The sequence below is a fragment of the Microcaecilia unicolor genome, chromosome 10 (assembly GCF_901765095.1).
Source record: "Microcaecilia unicolor chromosome 10, aMicUni1.1, whole genome shotgun sequence".
Taxonomy (NCBI): Eukaryota; Metazoa; Chordata; class Amphibia; order Gymnophiona; family Siphonopidae; genus Microcaecilia; species Microcaecilia unicolor.
The window spans coordinates 86,724,219-86,744,029 of NC_044040.1; the positions used below are offsets into that span (position 1 = coordinate 86,724,219).

Here is a 19,811-nt window from a genome sequence, read left to right on the forward strand (position 1 = left end):
TGGGAATGGTACTAGCTGGTATCAGAATGCCTGTGTAAGATTTATTTATGTAAACAGTAATAGAAATATTAAGAATATAACTGACAATGAGGACTGAGATTAAATCTCCAGTTAAGAGAGCCAGAATATTTCAGTTTCTCAATCATCAAATGGTACATATTTATTGCAAGAAACAAATTTATCAAAGCTTGCATGTAATAAATTGACCAGGAACTTGGCTGGGCGGAATTATAATGCAGTTTATAATTCAAGGAACTGAAGAGTGAGCATCTTGATCCATAAGGCATGCCTCCTGTTTCTCACTTCTATAGAGATCAGGACAGGAGACATGTTATATGTTAGTGAGCAACTATGGTTCAAATGAACAGGCTAGGGAATTTTCTATAGAGTTATTCTTAAGATTAAGACACTTTAATATGGACAGTCTGATAATATGCAAGGAGGGAGGAAGGAGGGGGAACTGGAACTAATCAGTGAACCCATAAAATTGGGCTTATGACATAGACAGGAGATACCTGTAGTGGGCAGTGAGATCTCCCCGAGTTCACTGTCATCTTACACTCCTCTGGATTGGCTGACTTTTCCTGCGGCGTCTGACATCTTTGGGTGCTGCATTTCTCCCTTTAAAGCTCACTTGCTAGGCTAGTATGTTGGAGAGAGGAGATAGTGGAGACTTGTAGTCGGCGGTGAGACCTCCTTGAGTGCTTTGTCATCTTGCACTCCTCTACATTGGCTGACATCATCTTTGGGCGCTGCATTTCTCCCTTTAAAGCCCAGCTGCTACTGCGGCACACAATAGGCATGGCTGAAGGGGCGTGCTCAAAGTGGCATGCCGGGCCTCTTGGGAGCCCCTTTGACCACAGAGGAGCAATATTAGATACTCTGGACATCTCTTTGGGTGAGACTTCCATTTTTCTTTGGCCATATTGAGATCAATAGTGGATTAATATGGGGGAAAAGGGGACAAAGAAACATTGACACCAGCCACTAAAGGCCCTATGGATAAGCATGTTGTGTCAGACAGCAAACCAGAATAACATCTGATATTCTCAGCTGGAGGGAGCTTCTTTCTTTGAAAGAACTCCTCCACTGCAGTCCGTGGTGCAGGACCCCTCTTCAGTAGCGGAGGGACAAGTCCATGCAGGGGTAGGTCCCTCTACTGCTGATAATTTTATTCCTAAGGACATTATTTTCCCTTCAGACTTGACACAAAACTCGAATTTCCTTTCAGGGCATAACTCTGAAATATATCTGGACTGTAGTTTCTCATACAGTGTCATTACTGAGAAGTGTAGTGCATCAATTATGTTTATTTACAGCAGAGTTACAGAGATGGCCTTGAGTATGGTTATAGTACGTTAGTCGATACACAGGGCTATCCCTACCATGGTTATGGGGGTTGGGAGAGGAAGAGGGGTTAATTAAGGGATTGGGGAGAATATGGTTCCACCCATTTGGGTAGTTGTTATATTAAGTTAATACAGTCAGTATGAGGGGTTAATGCAGTTATATCAGGTAATGGTTTGGGGTATAGTTCGGAGTTTTAATAAAACTTGTTTAAACTGGAAGAAGTAGGGGGGAGGGTGGGGGGGAAGGGGGCAGTGGGAGTGGGGATAAAAACAAGAAAACCAATTGAAGCTTGGCTACTGTTTGTTGTGAGAACACTACTTTTTCGCAGCAATATGTTTGTATTTGGCTTGTAAGTTCAATAAACAGATTTAAACATTTACAGCAGAGTTCATTTCTAAATTTAAATTAGTGGATATTAAAATTGATAATGTTTCCTCACAGATGTGCAGTATGGAGAATAACAATATTTCTGCTATTAAAGACAGCCTCTTCTTGCATCGCAAGATAGAGACTATGGAATACATTATTAGAAATGGGCCTGAATTTTCCTATAACTACTTATCAGCAAAAATTCTGGCAAGGAAATATTTTAAAAGAGGTTCTAAGGGCCTTCATTGGCATCGGGGACTGTTAGTGCAGTTTGATAAAAGAGGCCCTACGTTTGCCAAATTCTGAAGACATGGTATTGGTGAAATATTATTATATTTCTAAAAGGAAAATTTCTTTAGTTGGCCAAAAGGATATGCAGGCAGTATTGGGTCCTTCAGAGAGTGCAGATTTGACTGCATTTCTGGAGAACTATACAGACACCATCACTGCCAGGAGCATTCTTTTTCATTTCAGGGTGCAAGAATGTGGAATACTTTACTGGTTGAGATTTGTTTAATTATGCCTTACTTTCTGTTTAGAAAAACTTTCAAAACCTATTTATTTTTCGTTTTATAAACAGTTGACATTTCTTAATGACTTTTCTCTATTCTGATGTAATTCCTTCCAGATAAGAATGTGTTATCTTTTTGTAATCTGCTTTGAATTGTTGAGATAAAAGCGAAATATAAGTCACAAAATAGAACAGAATACTCTCCTGGTTATGTTTCTTCATGAGACGGATAAATCTGCAGTGTTAAGAGCTTATTTTAAGAAGACATCCTTGCTCTTTTGCAATAAAACCATTCACGTTTTCCTGGATGTATCTCAGAATATTCGAAATGTTAAGGAAAGCTTTTGCTTTAAAGAGTTGAACGTTAGCTATTCATGCTTCTTTTTTTTTTCTGCGCTTCCCCTGTCTTATGTGACATTTCAAGGGACTTAATATATACTTTCAGATTCCACACATCTTGAGAAATTCTTGCAGGAGCATGCTAGCTAGTATTATTATTAAGCAGGTTGGTATATTTAGTTCAACAGAAAGTATTTAGTCTCATAATTGTTAAGATTTTTCATCTTAGAACTTCCTAAAAGTTTGCTTTGAGTATATATCTTATTCTCCGAGGACAAGCAGGCCAGTTGATTCTCACATGTGGGTGATGTCATCCATTGCACCCAGTGTAGAACACTATCCAGAGTAATATATCTTTAAGAGTTCATGGCAGCGCTCCCACCACACAAGTGTGAGTACCATCCTGTCACCATGCATGCATGAGAGCCATCTCACCTGCTGCGTGAGGGCAGGACTATCAGTCTTTTCTCATCCATGGTGAGGAGAGAATGTGTTTGTCACGGCTCCTCACAGCATCTTTGTGTTAATTTTTCAAAGAGCTTTTGTACTTTCCCTCATGGGGTTTTTTGCCTGAAACTGTCTTGTTTCTTCTACAGGATAATTTTCTATTCCTTCTCTTAAAGTTTTAGTTCTTTTGCCCAACTCTTGTTTCCTTTATTTTGCTCAGTCTCATTAGACCCTCTTAGGCCTGAGCATTGGCCGGGAATTTTTCCCCCTTTTATTTTTTGGTGATTTGTCCCTTTTTGTATTACCATAGTGTCGTTTACTTATTTATTTAGATTTTGCTCACACCTTTTTCAGTAGTAGCTCAAGATGATTTACATTCAGGTACACTGGATATTTCTCTGTCCCAGGAGGGCTCACACTCTGTTTGTACCTGAGGCAATGGAAGGTTAAGTGACTTGCCCAAGATCACAAGGAGCAGCAGTGGGATTTTAACCGGCCACCTCTGGATTGCAAGACCAATGCTCTAACCACTAGGCCACTCCTCCACTCCAGAGTTTGATTTGGCCATGGCTGTTTTCCCGTCCATGTCATCGAAGGTTCCCAGTGGTTTCAAGAGCTGTGATCGGTGCAATCGGACCATCTCTGGGGCTCACCATTCCTAGTGTATCCAGTGTTTGGGGCTAGACCATAACTCTACCAAGTGCATCCTTTGTTTGTGTATGCAAAAAAGAAGTCCAGAGAACATTTTTGGAGCCAGGTCCGAACTGCTGACATCGGCATCGATGCTTGCATCAGTTTCAGGTGTATTTGTCCCCATGGCTGCTAGACCTATGCCAGACACTAGAAGTGGATATGCATCGAGCAGGTCTCCACCTGCCTTGAGGCCAACCACTATGCACATCCCCAGTCAAAATAAGGGCACGTATTTTACTGGCTCCAGTACAGCATAGCCAGCATATTAGTAACCATCCTGGATGACCTACTGGGGGGGGGGGGGGGGGGAGGCTGAGCTCTTTCCAAAAAAAGTGACCCCTTGTAACCTCTGATCGGTGTGTTCTTCAAATAGTCTGTCTTGGTTATACCATACAATGGTGTCAAAGAACACCAAATTGCCCTCCAAGAGCATCTTACTTCAGCTATCATCACAAGAAGGTACTTGTAGAGGAACTCTCCGTCCTTCCAAAAGGCCCATGCGGTCAAACCCGTTATACCAGGGAAAGAAGGGAAGAGATTCTATTCCAGGTACTTCCTTGTGCCAAAGAAGACGGGGGGGGGGGGGGGGGGGGGGGGGGGTCCCATCCTAGACCTAAAGGCCCTGAACAAATTTCTGGTAAAAAAAAAAGTTCAGGGTGGTTTCCCTGGGCACCCTTCGCCCAATGATTCAGGCTCACGATTCACTATGTTCTCTGGACTTAAAGGATGTCAACAAACACATCCCAATACTTCCAGGCCACAGAATGTATCTCAGATTTTGGCTGGGAGCACATCACTTTCAGTACCACATGTTGCCATTTGGCCTTGTGTCAGCTTCCAGGGTTTTCACCAAATGTCTAGCGGCCATTGTAGCGTCACTACGCAGACTAGGATTCCATGTTTTCCTACCTGGATGATTGGCTGGTGAAGAGCACGTCGAGGGACGATGTTCATGACTCCATGCAAAGAACCATTCAGGTGCTAGAGCTCCTAGGGTTTGTTATAAGTCCCATCTGCTCCCGGTTCAGTAATTGGAATTCATTGTAGCTCTGCTAAGACATGCACAAGGCACGAGCCCTTATCCCTGTGCCAAGGGCAGACGCTCTAGTCACACTTGCCACTTGGGTTTGAGCCAGCTAGCAGGTCACAGCTTGGCAGATGTTGAGGTTGCTAAGCTGCATGGCCTCCACTGTGCATGTCACTCCCTTGGCACATCTCCACATGAGAGCTGCCCAGTGGACCTTAGCTTCCCAGTGGTGCCAAGCCTCTGGGAACCCAGTGGATGTCTGGTGGACAATTCAATCCAATTTGGCCATGGGACTTCCAGTCCAAATTCCTCAGCCCCAGAAGGTGCTGACAACGGAGCTCACTTAGATGGGCTTCACGCTCAGGGTGCTTGGTCAGCTCAGGAGATAGATTTTCACATCAACATTTTGGAGCTACAGGCAATCTGGAATGCTCTAAAGGCTTTCAGAGATTGACTGTTCAACCAAATTGTACTCATTCAAACGGAAGGTTGCAATGTATTACACCAACAAGCAGAGGGGTACTGTGTCATACCCTCTGTGTCAGGAGGCTATCTGGATGTGGCAAAGGGCTTCCGGAATGAGAGAGTTCTCAGAGCCACGTACCTGGTAGGCAAATCCAATTGCCTGGCTGATAGAGTGAGCCAGGTCATGTAACCACACGAGTGGTCACTCAGCATGGGCATTATCCGTGAGATTTTTGGAATGCGGGGCACCCCCTTGGAAGATCTCTTTACCACTCCTCACAATCACAAGTCCCTCAGCTCACAGCACACGACAGACTAGCATTGGATGACTTCAGCCTCCATGAGGAGAATGGTCTTCTGTATGCATTATACACACATTCCTCTCCCGTATTGACCCAGCCAGATCTGGTTCCCGTTTCTTCTGGAGTTATCATCCAAAGAACCTTAGAGAATGGAGTGTCTTCCGACCTTCAAAATGCAGAACGAGAGATCTCTTCTGCATCCCAAACCTCCAGTCTCTGGCCATCACAGCCTGGATGCTGAGAGCTAAGAATTTGCTTCCTTGCGTCTTCCAGAGGGTGTCTCTAGGGTTTTGCTGTCTTCCAGGAAAGATTCCACTAAGAGGTGATATTCTTTTAAATTGAGGAGGTTTGCTGTCTAGTGTGAGGGCAAGGCCCTAGATCCTCTCTCTTGCCTTACACAGACCCTGCATGAATACGTTCTGCACCTCTCCAAGTCTGGTCTTAACACCAACTCTGCAAGGGTTCACCTCAGTGCAATTAATGCTTACCATCACTATGTGGAAGGTAAGCCCATCTCTGGACTGCCTATAGTTGTTCGTTGCATTAGAAGTTTCCTTTTTACAAAACCCCTGTCAAACCTCTACCTGTGTCATGGGACCTCAACGTCATCCTCACCCAGCTGATGAAAGCTTCTTTAGAGCCACTTGATTCCTGCCATCTGAAGTATTTGACCTAGAAAGTTGTGATTTGGGTAGCGGTCACTTCAGCTCGCACAGTCAGTGAGCTTCAGGCCCAAGTATTTATTTACTTATTTATTGGGATTTATTAACCACCTTTATGAAGAGATTCACCCAAGGCGGTGTACAGCAGGTACTAACTATAACAATAGTAAAAATGACCAAATATAAACATAAAACAAATAGAAGGAAATGCTTTTCACTCAACAAATAGTTAAGCTCTGGAACTCATTGCCAGAGGATGTAGTAAAAGCGGTTAGTGTATCTGAATGAGGAAAAGTCCATAGTCTGCTATTGAGACAGACATGGGGAAGCTACTGCTTGCCCTGGGTTTGGCAGAATGGAATATTGCTACTATTTGGGGCTCTGTTAGGTACTTGTGACCTGATTTGGCCACTGTTGTAAATAGGATACTGGGTTAGATGGACCATTGGTCTGACACAGTATGGCTATTCTTATGTTTTTATGTACAATAAATGAGAAGAACAAATTAAAACCTAATAATAGGACTACCATGAAACAGTATCAAAAATATACACATTTAAGAGCACTGAGGGGGGTGTCAAGATGGCGGCCTGAATGCTGCTAGGAGAAGATCGGGAGCGTTGGAAAAATTTCTTCGTTGTAATATGCCACACACAAAGCAGAAGGGTACGAAGAAAAGCCAATTGCCGAAGGCGATAACGTCGACCCCGACCCAGCAGACTCTCGACCGCTTCATGCAGAACCTCACACAAGTATCCGGTTTGGCGAGTCCGTTGTTAAGCACCGATGAAGGAGCGTCGGAGCTTCTGGGACTGGAGGTATCTCTTACGCTGCCGAAGTTGATTCCTCCTCCTTGCCCCACTAAGGTCCGAGGTGAGGAAACCCTGCCTGATGCGGAAGGCGCTGCAGGCAGGGTGTCGGTTGGCAAATTACCTAGGAACCCCAGCAGGGAGGATTTACTATGCCGGGAGAGCCAAGGAGAAGTGACTTTAATGGCCGTCTGGAAAGCTGTTCAAGATTTGACGACAGTAGTGACTAAATCTATGAGTCAATTTGCTACAATCGTGAGTAAACTAGAAAAAATTGATGTCTCGTTGGAGAAAGTTAAAAATGACTCAATTGTTCAAGCTCAACAAACGAAAGTAGTAGTGAATGATTTAACATCTTCAGCTGAAGCCTTGATGAAAGATAAAGAAGTAATTCATCGAAAAATTGAGTTAATGGAAAACCATAATAGACGTTTAAATCTTAGGTTTTTGAGCTTTCCTGTTTCACCTATGATTAAAGTAAATGAGTTGTTTAAAATGTACCTTCAGGAAGTATTACTGATTCCTTCTTCAAATATGCCTCCATGTAATAAGATTTATTATCTACCTCTTAAAAGAAGTTTGGATCTTGAAATAATGAGAGTACAAGAAAATGTTCAAGAACCTCATAATTTGACTGCATTTCTTGAAGATTCAAATTTGGAAATAACTAATCGAGGGACTTTATTAGCTCAATTTGTCTTTGAACAGGATTTGAATCATGTCTTGAAATTATTTTTTAAAAATTCCTCAAAATTGTTTCATGGCCAGAAAATATGGATTTACCCAGATGTAGCGAAAGTAACTCAGGAAAGAAGGAAACAATTCTTGGATATAAGAAATGATACTAGAGCTTTGGGGGCAACTTTTTTGTTGGCTTACCCCTGCAAATGCAGGGTTAACTTTCAAGGGAATAAATATATTTTCTATGATCCCTCTCAGCTCCAAACATTTTTGGAAGCAAAAAAACCAAACGGCCGCTCTAAAGAAACATCTAATGTCAACTAGAAGAATTATATATGTGGGGAAGGTTAAGCCGATTTATTCAAGCTATTGTGGTTAAAAGAATCTCCTTTTGTTTTCTACCACCCCCCCCCCCTCTAGTGATTGTGGACTAAGGAAGAATGATAATTATCTATCTGTTTTGATAGTAAATGTTTTCTTTGTAATATTATTGTAAAATTGTTACTTTCTGTGTTTCTTTGCAAGTTTATGTAACTTGTAATTATAAAAATTAATAAATAAATTTAAACATAACAGCACTGAAATTCAGATAACAGAGATATAATGCAATGTCAGCATAATGCTAATGAAACATCTAATAAGCATGCATTAGAACATTCAAGTAATACAGATATGATGCTAATGCTTTTCTACAGTACAGCTTACCATGTAGCTGAGAGGTCAAGTGCAGATATATAGATAGGGATAATATGGGTAGTACAGAGTCAGTTGGGATAAATAGATGGGTGGCTAAACTCAAGGCACGTTTTCTGTACAGTTAAATAAGGTATAAGGAGCTGGTTTAAGTTACATTGTGTGTAGCAAGCTAGTCCGGGTGCAGAGTGATGCATAGCCAGTCACACTATGTATAAAGGCTTGGGAGAACAGCCAGGCTTTCAACTGCTTCCTGAAGAAGAGGTAGTCTCAAGTTAGATGTAGCCCCTTTGGGAGTAAACTACAGACCATGGGGGCTACTTCTGAGGAGGCTCACTGGCAGGTATCACATCATACAATTTTTTTTTTTTTTGATGAGGGTACAGATAGTGATGGCCTTGGAAATCTCAAAGGTGTGTAAAGGGCTAACTGAGGACCATGAAAATCAAACACAGAATTTTAAATTTAACCCTGTAAGGTACTGGTAGCCAATACAGTTTTTGCAGGAAGGTGTGATGTGGTCACACTGCTTGCAGCCTTCTATCAGTCGTGCTGCAGCATTCTGAATTAGTTTGAGCTGATGCAAACTCTTTCTGGTTTGATCATTGTACAGGGCATTACAGTAGTCTAGTCATGATGTTATCATGGCATGAACCACTGTGGTCAGACGCATCAATATATAGATATTTGATTATAAGGCATGTAGATAGCTGGGTGGCTGGTGGTCGTGAGGATCGCCTGGAAAATGTGGGAGAGAGGTTCTAGAACCCAAATTTAGGCTCTTAAGTAGAAAGCTCAAATCCAGAACCTCTAGAGTAGCATTTTCAGAAGTGCTCCCTGTTCCACGCGCAGGGTCCAAGAGACAGGCAGAGCTCTGGAGTCTTAGTGCGTGGATGAGGCGATGGTGTAGGGAGAAGTGTTTTAGATTTTCAAGAAACTGGGCAACATTCTGGGGAAGGGGAAGGATCTCTAAGGGAGTGATAGGGAGAGTAGATGGGCAGACTGCATAAGCCATATGGTCTTTATCTGCCTACATGTAGAAAAAAGCAGAATGTCTAGTAGCTTCCAAGCGAGAACAGAAGACAAAGGGAATGGTTAAACGATGACCATCCAATGAACATAAAGAATGAGAAGGGACACAGAGAGAGATAAGGAAAGATATGTATGAAGGGGAAATGGTGTGAAGGACCTTATAAGCAATCGTCAAAAATCTTGTGTTGAACTCTGTATTGTATTGGTAACCAATGACATGGAGGTATATTTTCAAAGCATTTAGACTTATTATTTATTTATTTATTTATTTATAATCTTTCTTTTAAAAGGGTCACTTGCAAACAGTAATACAGAGATGACTGTAATCTAATACAAGAAAAACAAGAAAGAACTAAGATTAAGAAAAATATATTTATCTACAATCAATCACTTTCTTAGACCACAAAAAGAAGAAAAAGCAGGGAGGAAGAAGGTTTTATAAATGAGGAGATATTATATTAATACATCAATTAAAGAAAATGGCCTGGCCAGTTCACATTCTTCTAATCTTAATCATGTTAGTCCACTCTTAAAGGTTATCAATAGAAATCAAACAAAATAAAACATGGAAAAGAAAATAAGATGATACCTGACGAAGAAGGGCAACCTTAGAAAGCTAATAAAGAAATGTATTAAGTTATGTCCAATAAAAAAGGTATCATCTTATTTTCTTTTCCATGTTTTATTTTGTTTGATTTCTATTGATAACCTCTAATCTTAATCAGAAATCTTATTCTATAACTTCTAGGTTATCCTGAATCTTCTTATTATCTAGAAAAACTTGAAGCTGATCTGGTTCAAAAAAGACATATTTTGTCCCTGTAAAGTTTATCAAACATTTACATGGATATACTAATGAGAATGTTGCCCTGATTTTTTTTTTTGTTTCTTCTCTTAAAGCCAAGAATCTCTTTCTTCTATCTTGTGTTGATTTTGTGACGTCATGGAAGAGCCAAATCCTTTGTCCACAAAATTTTTTTAAAGAATGTTTGAAGTATAATTTCATAAACGAATTAACATCTTGCTCAAATACAAAAGACACAATTAAAGTTCTTTGCTGGGTGATGTCAGAAAGGGAATCTTCTAATAAAGCTGATATATTCAGTGGTTCAGTTGGTACATTTTCCTTTTTTGAAAATTCTGTTCCAGTTAATGGCCACGGTGGAAGGTAATATATTTTATTCACTGGAGGAATAGCTGAGTTTGGATAAGCTAACACTTCTATTAGGTATTTTCTAAATAATTCCATCTGACTTATACCTTCCACCACAGGGAAATTAAGAAGTCTTAAGTTCAACCGTCTATTAAAATTTTCCATTTGTTCGATTTTCCTGTTTATAATAATGTTATCTTTTATCAGCGCTTCCTCAGTGTTTTTAATATCTTTTATATCTTGTTGAATCTGCATAATCTGATTCTTAGATTCTTGCTTAGTATTCTCCAAAGATTGAGTTAAAAAGTCAACTTTACTCACAATTACTGATGTATCTTGAGCTGTTTTTGTAACCATTTCAGTCAAATCTTGTAAAGACTTCCAAATAGTGTCGAGGTTAATCTCTGTGGGAGTTAATAACTCCTTGTTCTCTCTCCTTGCATGCTGAGTTTGTGCACTGCCGAACGGAGTCCTGATTTCTTCAACTTCCGAGTCAGTCAGGTCTCCTGCATTTCTCCCAGCTTGAGCAGGGCACAGAGGAGGATTAAGCTCAGGGGAGGATTAAGCTCGGGGGGCGACAAAGATGTTTCAATTGCCCGAAGAGTCAAAGCTCCTCCTTCGGCACTCAACAATGGATCTACCTCACCCGCTGCTTGTGAACTCGCCGTTATATATCTATCAATCGGTTGCTGAACTGGGGATGATGTTCTGGCCAGCGCCAGTTGGCCATTCACCAATCCTTTTCTTTTCGTATGAGGCATTGAAGAACAAGTTTGCAAACAAACAGCAACTGGCTCGAGAGACAACCAAACGGTGGCATTTAGACTTACAAAGTTACGTAGTAACCTATGGAACTTTGTAAGTCTAAGTGCTTTGTTGCACTTTGAACTGACTGCAATCGTTTTAAAACTGTAGAACGAAGACCTGAATAAATAACACTACAGTAATCCAATTTGCTAGCAACCAAGGAATAGAGTAAAGTAGCTCACACAGAATCTTCAAGATAGGCATGTAGAATCTTCAAGATAGGCATGAATTGAGCGAATATGGAGAAGGCAAGAAAACTTAAGTGAACTACGGAAGTAATAGTACATAAGTACATAAGTAATGCCATACTGGGAAAAGACCAAGGGTCCATCGAGCCCAGCATCCTGTCCACGACAGCGGCCAATCCAGGCCAAGGGCACCTGGCAAGCTTCCCAAACGTACAAACATTCTATACATGTTATTCCTGGGATTTTGGATATTTCCAAGTCCGTTTAGTAGCAGTTTATGGACTTGTCCTTTAGGAAACCGTCCAACCCCTTTTTAAACTCTGCTAAGCTAACCGCCTTCACCACATTTTCGGCAATGAATTCCAGAGTTTAATTACACGTTGGGTGAAGAAACATTTTCTCAGATTTGTTTTAAATTTACTACACTGTAGTTTAATCGCATGCCCCCTAGTCCTAGTATTTTTGGAAAGCGTGAACAGACGCTTCACATCCACCTGTTCCACTCCACTCATTATTTTATATACCTGTATCATGTCTCCCCTCAGCCGTCTCTTCTCCAAGCTGAATAGCCCTAGCCTCCTTAGTCTTTCTTCATAGGGAAGTCGTCCCATCCCCGCTATCATTTTAGTCGCCCTTCGCTGCACCTTTTCCAATTCTACTATATCTTTCTTGAGATGCGGCGACCAGAATTGAACACAATACTCAAGGTGCGGTCGCACCATGGAGCGATACAACGGCATTATAACATCCTCACACCTGTTTTCCATACCTTTCCTAATAATACCCAACATTCTATTCGCTTTCCTAGCCGCAGCAGCACAGTGAGCAGAAGGTTTCAGTGTGTTATCGACGACGACACCCAGATCCCTTTCTTGGTCCGTAACTCCTAACGTGGAACCTTGCATGACGTAGCTATAATTCGGGATCTTTTTTCCCACATGCATCACCTTGCACTTGCTCACATTAAACGTCATCTGCCATTTAGCTGCCCAGTCTCTTAAGGTCCTCTTGTAATTTTTCACAATCCTGTCGCGAGTTAACGACTTTGAATAACTTTGTGTCATCGGCAAATTTAATTACCTCGCTAGTTACTCCCATCTCTAAATCATTTATAAATATATTAAAAAGCAGCGGTCCTAGCACAGACCCCTGAGGAACCCCACTAACTACCCTTCTCCATTGTGAATACTGCCCATTTAACCCCATTCTCTGTTTCCTATCCTTCAACCAGTTTTTAATCCACAATAGGACATTTCCTCCTATCCCATGACCCTCCAATTTCCTCTGTAGCCTTTCATGAGGTACCTTGTCAAACGCCTTTTGAAAATCCAGATACACAATATCAACCGGCTCTCCTTTGTCCACATGTTTGTTTACTCCTTCAAAGAATTGAAGTAAATTGGTCAGGCAAGATTTCCCCACACAAAAGCCGTGCTGACTCGGTCTCAGTAATCCATGTCCTCGGATGTGCTCTGTAATTTTGTTTTTAATAATAGCCTCTACCATTTTCCCCGGCACCGACGTCAGACTCACCGGTCTATAATTTCCCGGATCTCCCCTGGAGCCTTTTTTAAAAATGGGTGTTACATTGGCCACCCTCCAATCTTCTGGTACCATGCTCGATTTTAAGGATAAGTTGCATATCACTAGCAGTAGCTCCGCAAGCTCATTTTTCAGTTCTATCAGTACTCTAGGATGAATACCATCCGGTCCAGGAGATTTGCTACTCTTCAGTTTGCCGAACTGCCCCATTACGTCCTCCAGGTTTACCGTGAAGTCAGTAAGTTTCTCCGACTCGTCCGCTTGAAATACCATTTCCGACACCGGTATCCCACCCAAATCTTCCTCGGTGAAGACCGAAGCAAAGAATTCATTCAGTCTCTCCGCTACGTCTTTGTCTTCCTTGATCGCCCCTTTTATGTCACCAAAAGAAAGATGAGAATCTAAAATGATTCCTAAGTACTTGAATGACTCTATAAGAGCTACAGAACTTGTAAGGAGGATGTAAAAGGAGGGCAGAAAAGAACTGAAAGGGCCAGTAAGCGAGGGGGGAGGGGCACCCTCTGGGGGGAAGAGGGGGTAGGAGATACTGGAAACAGGAAGGGAACTACAGAGCCCAGCAACACTTGCAGGGGAGGAGGGAACAGGGAAAACAGAACTACAATTCCCAGGAGGTAATGGAGTTGGATGATGATTGGGAAATGGAGGATAATCAAGTGGAGGAGTGGCTCCTGGGAGAGAGGGTGGGGGAGGCCTCTATGGATTGGGAGGAGTCTGCCCAAGGGAGGAAGGGAGAGTTGGAGGAAGGAGGTGAGAAGCAAATGGAGTTCTTTTGCTCAGGACAAAGAACTGTTAAAAAAGAGAAAGAGGCTTGATACGGAGGCCTCAGACTGCTGGCATGGAGGTGCAGTGCCTATGAGAGGACTTGCTTAATTGAACTGTGGGGATTATTTACTTGGCTCAGGCCAGTCTGAACATTGTGGGAGATTGTCAGAGTGTTGGTGGCTGACAAATGAGGGAGGTGAAAATGTCTCCTACTCCTAGGTGGAACTGAGGAGGAGTGGAGTATAGACTGAACCTTACAGAGAATTCCAAGGACATTATTAAGTGATAAGAGGGGACTTTTGATTTCTTACGTTTGGGGGGGGGGGGTATAAATGAAGCAGAGCACTGTGAGACTGGACGCTGAATTGCAGCTGCCAGACTGCTTGCCGCTGGGGCAGCTGTTTGATGGAGCACTCTGCAATATAAATAAAGCCCTGTGTTTGATTACTTTCACAAGAGAAAGAAGAATTGTTTAAAGCAGTCCTCACAAGGATGATGAGGAACCCCAATTGAGTGGGGAAACTGTGGGAACTTAAGTTGCAAGGAGGAAAGTAGACTCTAGCCAACAGCACGGACGAGGGTGAAGTCAAGAGCGGACACACACATAAATATATATATATGTTATAACAGAATGTTCCTGAATCAGAAGGGCAAGTGGGCTAATGGAAACATAGTAGGGGTGCAAGAACTGATCCCTGCGGAACACCACATGAAAAAGGAAGAGTAACTACAGTGAAAGTACGATCAGACAAATAGGAGGTTAACCATTGTTTCATATTCTCTGAAATACCAATTTCAGTCAGTCTACAGAGAAAAAAATTAATGATTCACTAAGTTAAAAGCTGCAGTTAAGTCTAGAGATACTAACAGGACAATCTTGCCCTGATCAAAGATGGCATGCAAATTGTTTAACAGAGAAGTCATTATAGTCTCTGTTGAGTGATCAGGCCTAAAACCTGATTGTTGAGGGTGTAAAATATTAGTAGCTTCAGTATGTTTTCAAAGCTGGGAGAAGACCACATTTTCAACTAATTTGAATAAAAAGGAGAGGTTAGGCATGGGCCTACAATTCTTAATTGAAGCAGTATCTAGAGACTGACATTTCAAAACTGGAAAGACAATAGCTGTTGTCCAAACCAAGGACACTTCCCCAGCTGTAAGGCTATTATGAATCATGGAGACGACAAATGGCTACAACACATGTTTAGAAATACTCAACCAGGTTGGAGGGATGGGATCAAGAGAACAAATGGTCCTTTTTGATAAATTAATCAGTTTAGTCAAGGAAGACATTGACGGAAGATTGAAAGAATTCCAAGTAGAGCCAAAGACACCTAAAGTTGCATTAGTAGGACTAGGGGTGGAGGATGGTGGGGGATGGTACTTCTGAAACCATAGGGAAGTTAGAGGAAAGGGAAGATACCCTGTTAGGAAAAAAATGAGCAAATGAATGGGTTGTAAGATTAGATGTTAATGAAGCATGTGTATTTTTTTTTTAACTTTAAATTTTATTGAATGTTTTATTTTACAACCTTTGAAAACACTTTGAAACATTTGTGTAAACAGTCCATCGAGTATTCACCTCATATAGATCCATTTCTTTACATCTTTCCACTATATTGGCTGCCACACTAACTTTTTTTTAAAAATCACATTAACACATCTTGCTATTTTCACTCCATTCTCTTATTACCATTCCCACCATCCATGTTCCACTCTATACTATTCCCAGCTTTATTTTTGCTCCTTAACTAACACAGGTGGTGAAAACAACTTTACCCCCCTATCTGCCCCCCTCCCCCCCCCTCTCCGTCAGTCCAGTTGTCCTGAGTCAAACCCTCCCCCCTCTTCCTACCTATCTCCTTTCCCTGGAATGATTCCTCGCCCCCTTATAATCCCTCAATCATTTGTTGAAGTCTTGCCCATCCCCTTTTTCTTCGGAGCTCACCCTCCCTTCTGTATACTGTTAAGAGTTTCATATGCCACAAAAGTCTCACTTTGATCTTCCAATCCTCTAATTTCGTGGGGGGGGGGGGGGGGTCTACTGATTTCCAGCAGCGCACAAGGAGGCACTTAGCCGTTGCCAATCCCCACCGCATCAATTTACTCTCCTCCCACTCTTCTCGCTCATTATACATTCCTAATAAGCATTGTCGCGGCCCACACACCAAGGATATTCCCATCGTGCGGGCCAGCGCTCTCTTCACTGCCTCCCAAAACGGTACCACCCTCCCACATGTCCACCACACATGTAGAAATGTGCCTTTCTGGCTTTTGCATCTCCAACACACATCTGATGCTCCTGTGTACATCTTTTTTAGCCTCTCTGGGGTATAGTACCATCTTGTAAGGACCTTGTACGCGTTTTCCTGTATTAACGCACAGACCGAGGCTTTTTGTACTTCCCCACATATATTTTCCCATTCCCTCTCTGTAAATTGGTATTTCAGATCCCTCTCCCAAGCTTCCTTTTATCCTCAGCCCCTTGGAGAAATCTGTATATAACCGATATGGGTTTTGGGACTCTCCCCAGTAATATCCACAGATTCTCTAAACTTTCCTTATCCCTAGGATATCCCCTCTTCCACCCCTCTTTATCCATAAAATGTTTTCATTGCATATATGCAAATCTCTCTGCCTCTGAGATCCTATATTGGGCACTCACCTCTTCAAAACTCATTATTCCACTCCCATGCAGCACGTCCCTAAATTTCACCACTCCCTTCTGCTCCCATCTTGCAAATGCTGCATTTTCCCTGCCTGCCCCGAACTTGGGTTCCCACCTTATGGATGCCATAGACGATACTCCTTCTATCCACCCCCACCATTTCCTTATTTTCCCCCACAATTCTAATAAGTACAAAAGATAAGGACTCTTATCCCCCTGCTGCCCTTTCTCTATAGAATCCGTCGTCCACAGTAGTGATCTCAAGCTTCTTTGTGGCCAGTATGACTGTTCCACCTGTACCGCCGGTTTCTTTATCCCCCTTTCCCAATCTAAGATCATCCTCATTTATGAAGCATGTGTATTAAGGGACAAAAGATGTCTGCAAGAGATATCTGCAAAATAGTCCCATATTATTTGAAGTGATTACTGTGAAGACTGATATTAAGCATATCCCTTGGCAAAAATGAATTACTATGAACATCTGTTTTGGTGAATTTATGGATTTACAGCCGATGACAGACTTACTGTCACGGCCCTGGCTGTGCCTTGGATGGCAAACCTACCTTGCGGGGCTTTGGGAGGGGGATCTAGGGCATCCTCCAGTGGTTCCTGTATGGCAGCAGTCTTTGGTGCCCCCAGGGTGCCTCGTGGGTGACATGGGCTTTGCAGCTTCGACCTCACTGGAGGGCGGGGCTTTCTAGGCAGGCAAGCGCATCTGATGTGCACTTATGAGGGTCTGCCAGGAGAGAGTCTGCAGGGCACACCATGCCAACGCCAGTTCTAGGGGCCTTTTTAAGGAAGCTGCCTTGTCTCATCTCTGCCTTCGCAACTCATGCTTAGGCTCAGTGTTCCTGTCTCCAGCCCTGCTCTATGTCCTTGTCTTCAGTCCAGCATTCCTGTCTCCAGCCCTGCTCTATGTCCTTGTCTCCAGTCCAGCTCTTTGTTCTTGTCTCCTGCCCTGTTCTACGATTCGTTCTGTCTTGTCAGAGCCACCCCAGATCCTGGTAAGCCAGGCCTGCCCCCGAGGGCTCTTTTCATAGCCACCCCAGGTTCTGGTCCGTCAGATTCTGTTTCCTGGGGATACTAGCGAAGACCCCAGTCGCCTGGCTCACTCTCCCCGGGGTACTCGCAGAATTTAAAAAACTTTTGCACAGAATTTCCCCAGGAGTAAACTACAGCAGTGCTGTTTTACTGTGGTTAACATTGTGTTAATATACAATGTTAACATACATTGTGTTAACATACAATGTTAACATACATTGTGTTAACTTACTAAGAATTACGTCTATACAATCTGGGCTGGTTGAATTTCAATACGTCAGATAAAATCAAGTTTGGAAACTACATCCAGTTGAAATTAACCACAAATCAGCACCACTAAGTTGGAACTTTGATTTAACTAAAACTAAAGGAGAGCTTTGTGTGTTTTATAGTGATAACTCTCTTACCCTCAAGAAACTTGCAAGGACCAAAATCCACAAGCAAGCAAAGAGCCTGTAAAGAAAGAAGTATAAATTAGATTAGAATGTATTATAAATAACCAAAGGAATACAGAATTGTCTAGTACTTTTATAGCTACAATAAATATATGAATGCTTGTTATTTATAAAAACTGTAAACCAAATAAATTGTAACCTACAACATGAATTATCTGTATGCATGTAAAAGTGTTAACTATATATGTTTAGGAACCAAGGAATCAGAACCCAATTCATTTTACTGGGAAAAAATAGGAAGAGCTCAGAGGATGAAGATCACATATTTTTAGGGCTCTTTTACTAAACCATGTTAAGCAAAGCCAGTGCTGGGCAGACTTCTAAGGTCTGTGCCCTGAAAATGGCAAGGACATATCAAGGTGTCACCAATTCCCAAAGACCTAAAGAAAAAATTAAACGATATAACCAATTACCGTCTAGTTGCAATCATCCCCCTTGTAGTTAAGTTAATGGAAAGTCTAGTTACTAAACAACTAACCGACTATTTGAACAACTTCTCAGTACTACATGCATCCCAATCCGGTTTCCGTACTAACCACAGTACCGAAACAGTACTTATAACACTCATAACCAAATTTAAACAATTAATTGCAGCTGGCAACAATGTTCTCCTCTTGCAATTTGACATGTCCAGCGCGTTCGACATGGTCAGCCATAGTATTCTACTGAACATTCTAGAATACTTCGGAATCGGAGGAAATATACTGAATTGGTTTCGTAGTTTCTTAACTACAAGAACATAAGTAGTAGTAGTAGTATATCAGGTGATATCAAAATCAATTATATCATCACTATGGAGACCTGAATGTCGAGTGCCTCAGGGATCGCCGCTTTCACCAATTCTATTTAACTTAATGATGATACCACTGGCCAAATCATTATCCAATCAATGCTTAAACCCATATATATATATGCTGATGATGTCACGATATACATTCCGTTTAAAATGACTTATCAGAAATCACAGATAAAATCATTTATAGCTTCCAATTAATGAACTCATGGGCGGATGCTTTCCAACTAAATCTTAATGCAGAAAAGACACAATGCCTTATCCTCTCATCGCAATATAACAAAACCAATTATACCAATATAAAAACACCAAACCACACTCTCCCTGTTGCAGACACCCTGAAACTCCTGGGAATCACAATTGACCGAAATCTCACCCTAGATAGTCACGTGAAAAACGTAATAAAGAAGATGTTCCATGCAATGTGGAAGCTTAAAAGAGAGAAACCTTTCTTCCCAAGGGAGGTATTCCGCAATTTGGTGCAATCACTGGTACTAAGCCATCTGGATTACTGTAATTCCATTTTTGCCGGATGCAAAGCACAAGAAACTCCAGATAGCCCAAAACACTGCAGCTAGACTCATATTTGGAAAAGCGAAATATGAAAGCGCCAAACCCCTCAGAGAAAAATTACACTGGCTCCCACTAAAAGATCGAATTACATTCAAGATCTGCACACTGGTTCATAAAGTCATTCAAGGAGAAGCCCCGTCATATATGTCAGACCGCATAGATCTACCAGCAAGAAATACAAAAAGTACATCACGAACTTTCTTAAACCTTCATTACCCCAATTGTAGAGGTCTCAAATACAAATCAATATATGCATCCAGCTTCTCTTATATCTGCACACGACTATGGAATGCATTACCAAATGCTATAAAGATAACGCATGATCTGTTAACCTTCCGGAAGTTATTGAAGACAAACCTACTCAAAGAGACTTACAACAAGAATCCGTCATAAAAGTCTGACATCAAAATGCACCAGAATGAACTGAC

At 41.8% G+C, this 19,811-nt stretch overlaps 1 protein-coding gene across 1 annotated transcript in view; it reads right to left on the reverse strand.

The window, feature by feature from the left end:
• Window positions 1–19,811, reverse strand: part of TMBIM4 (transmembrane BAX inhibitor motif containing 4) — a 201,079-nt gene that overhangs the window by 742 nt on the left and 180,526 nt on the right. The window contains exon 6 of the mRNA XM_030215778.1: window positions 17,970–18,015. Coding sequence (XP_030071638.1) covers window positions 17,970–18,015 — 46 coding nt within the window. The remainder of the gene's footprint in view (window positions 1–17,969; window positions 18,016–19,811) is intronic.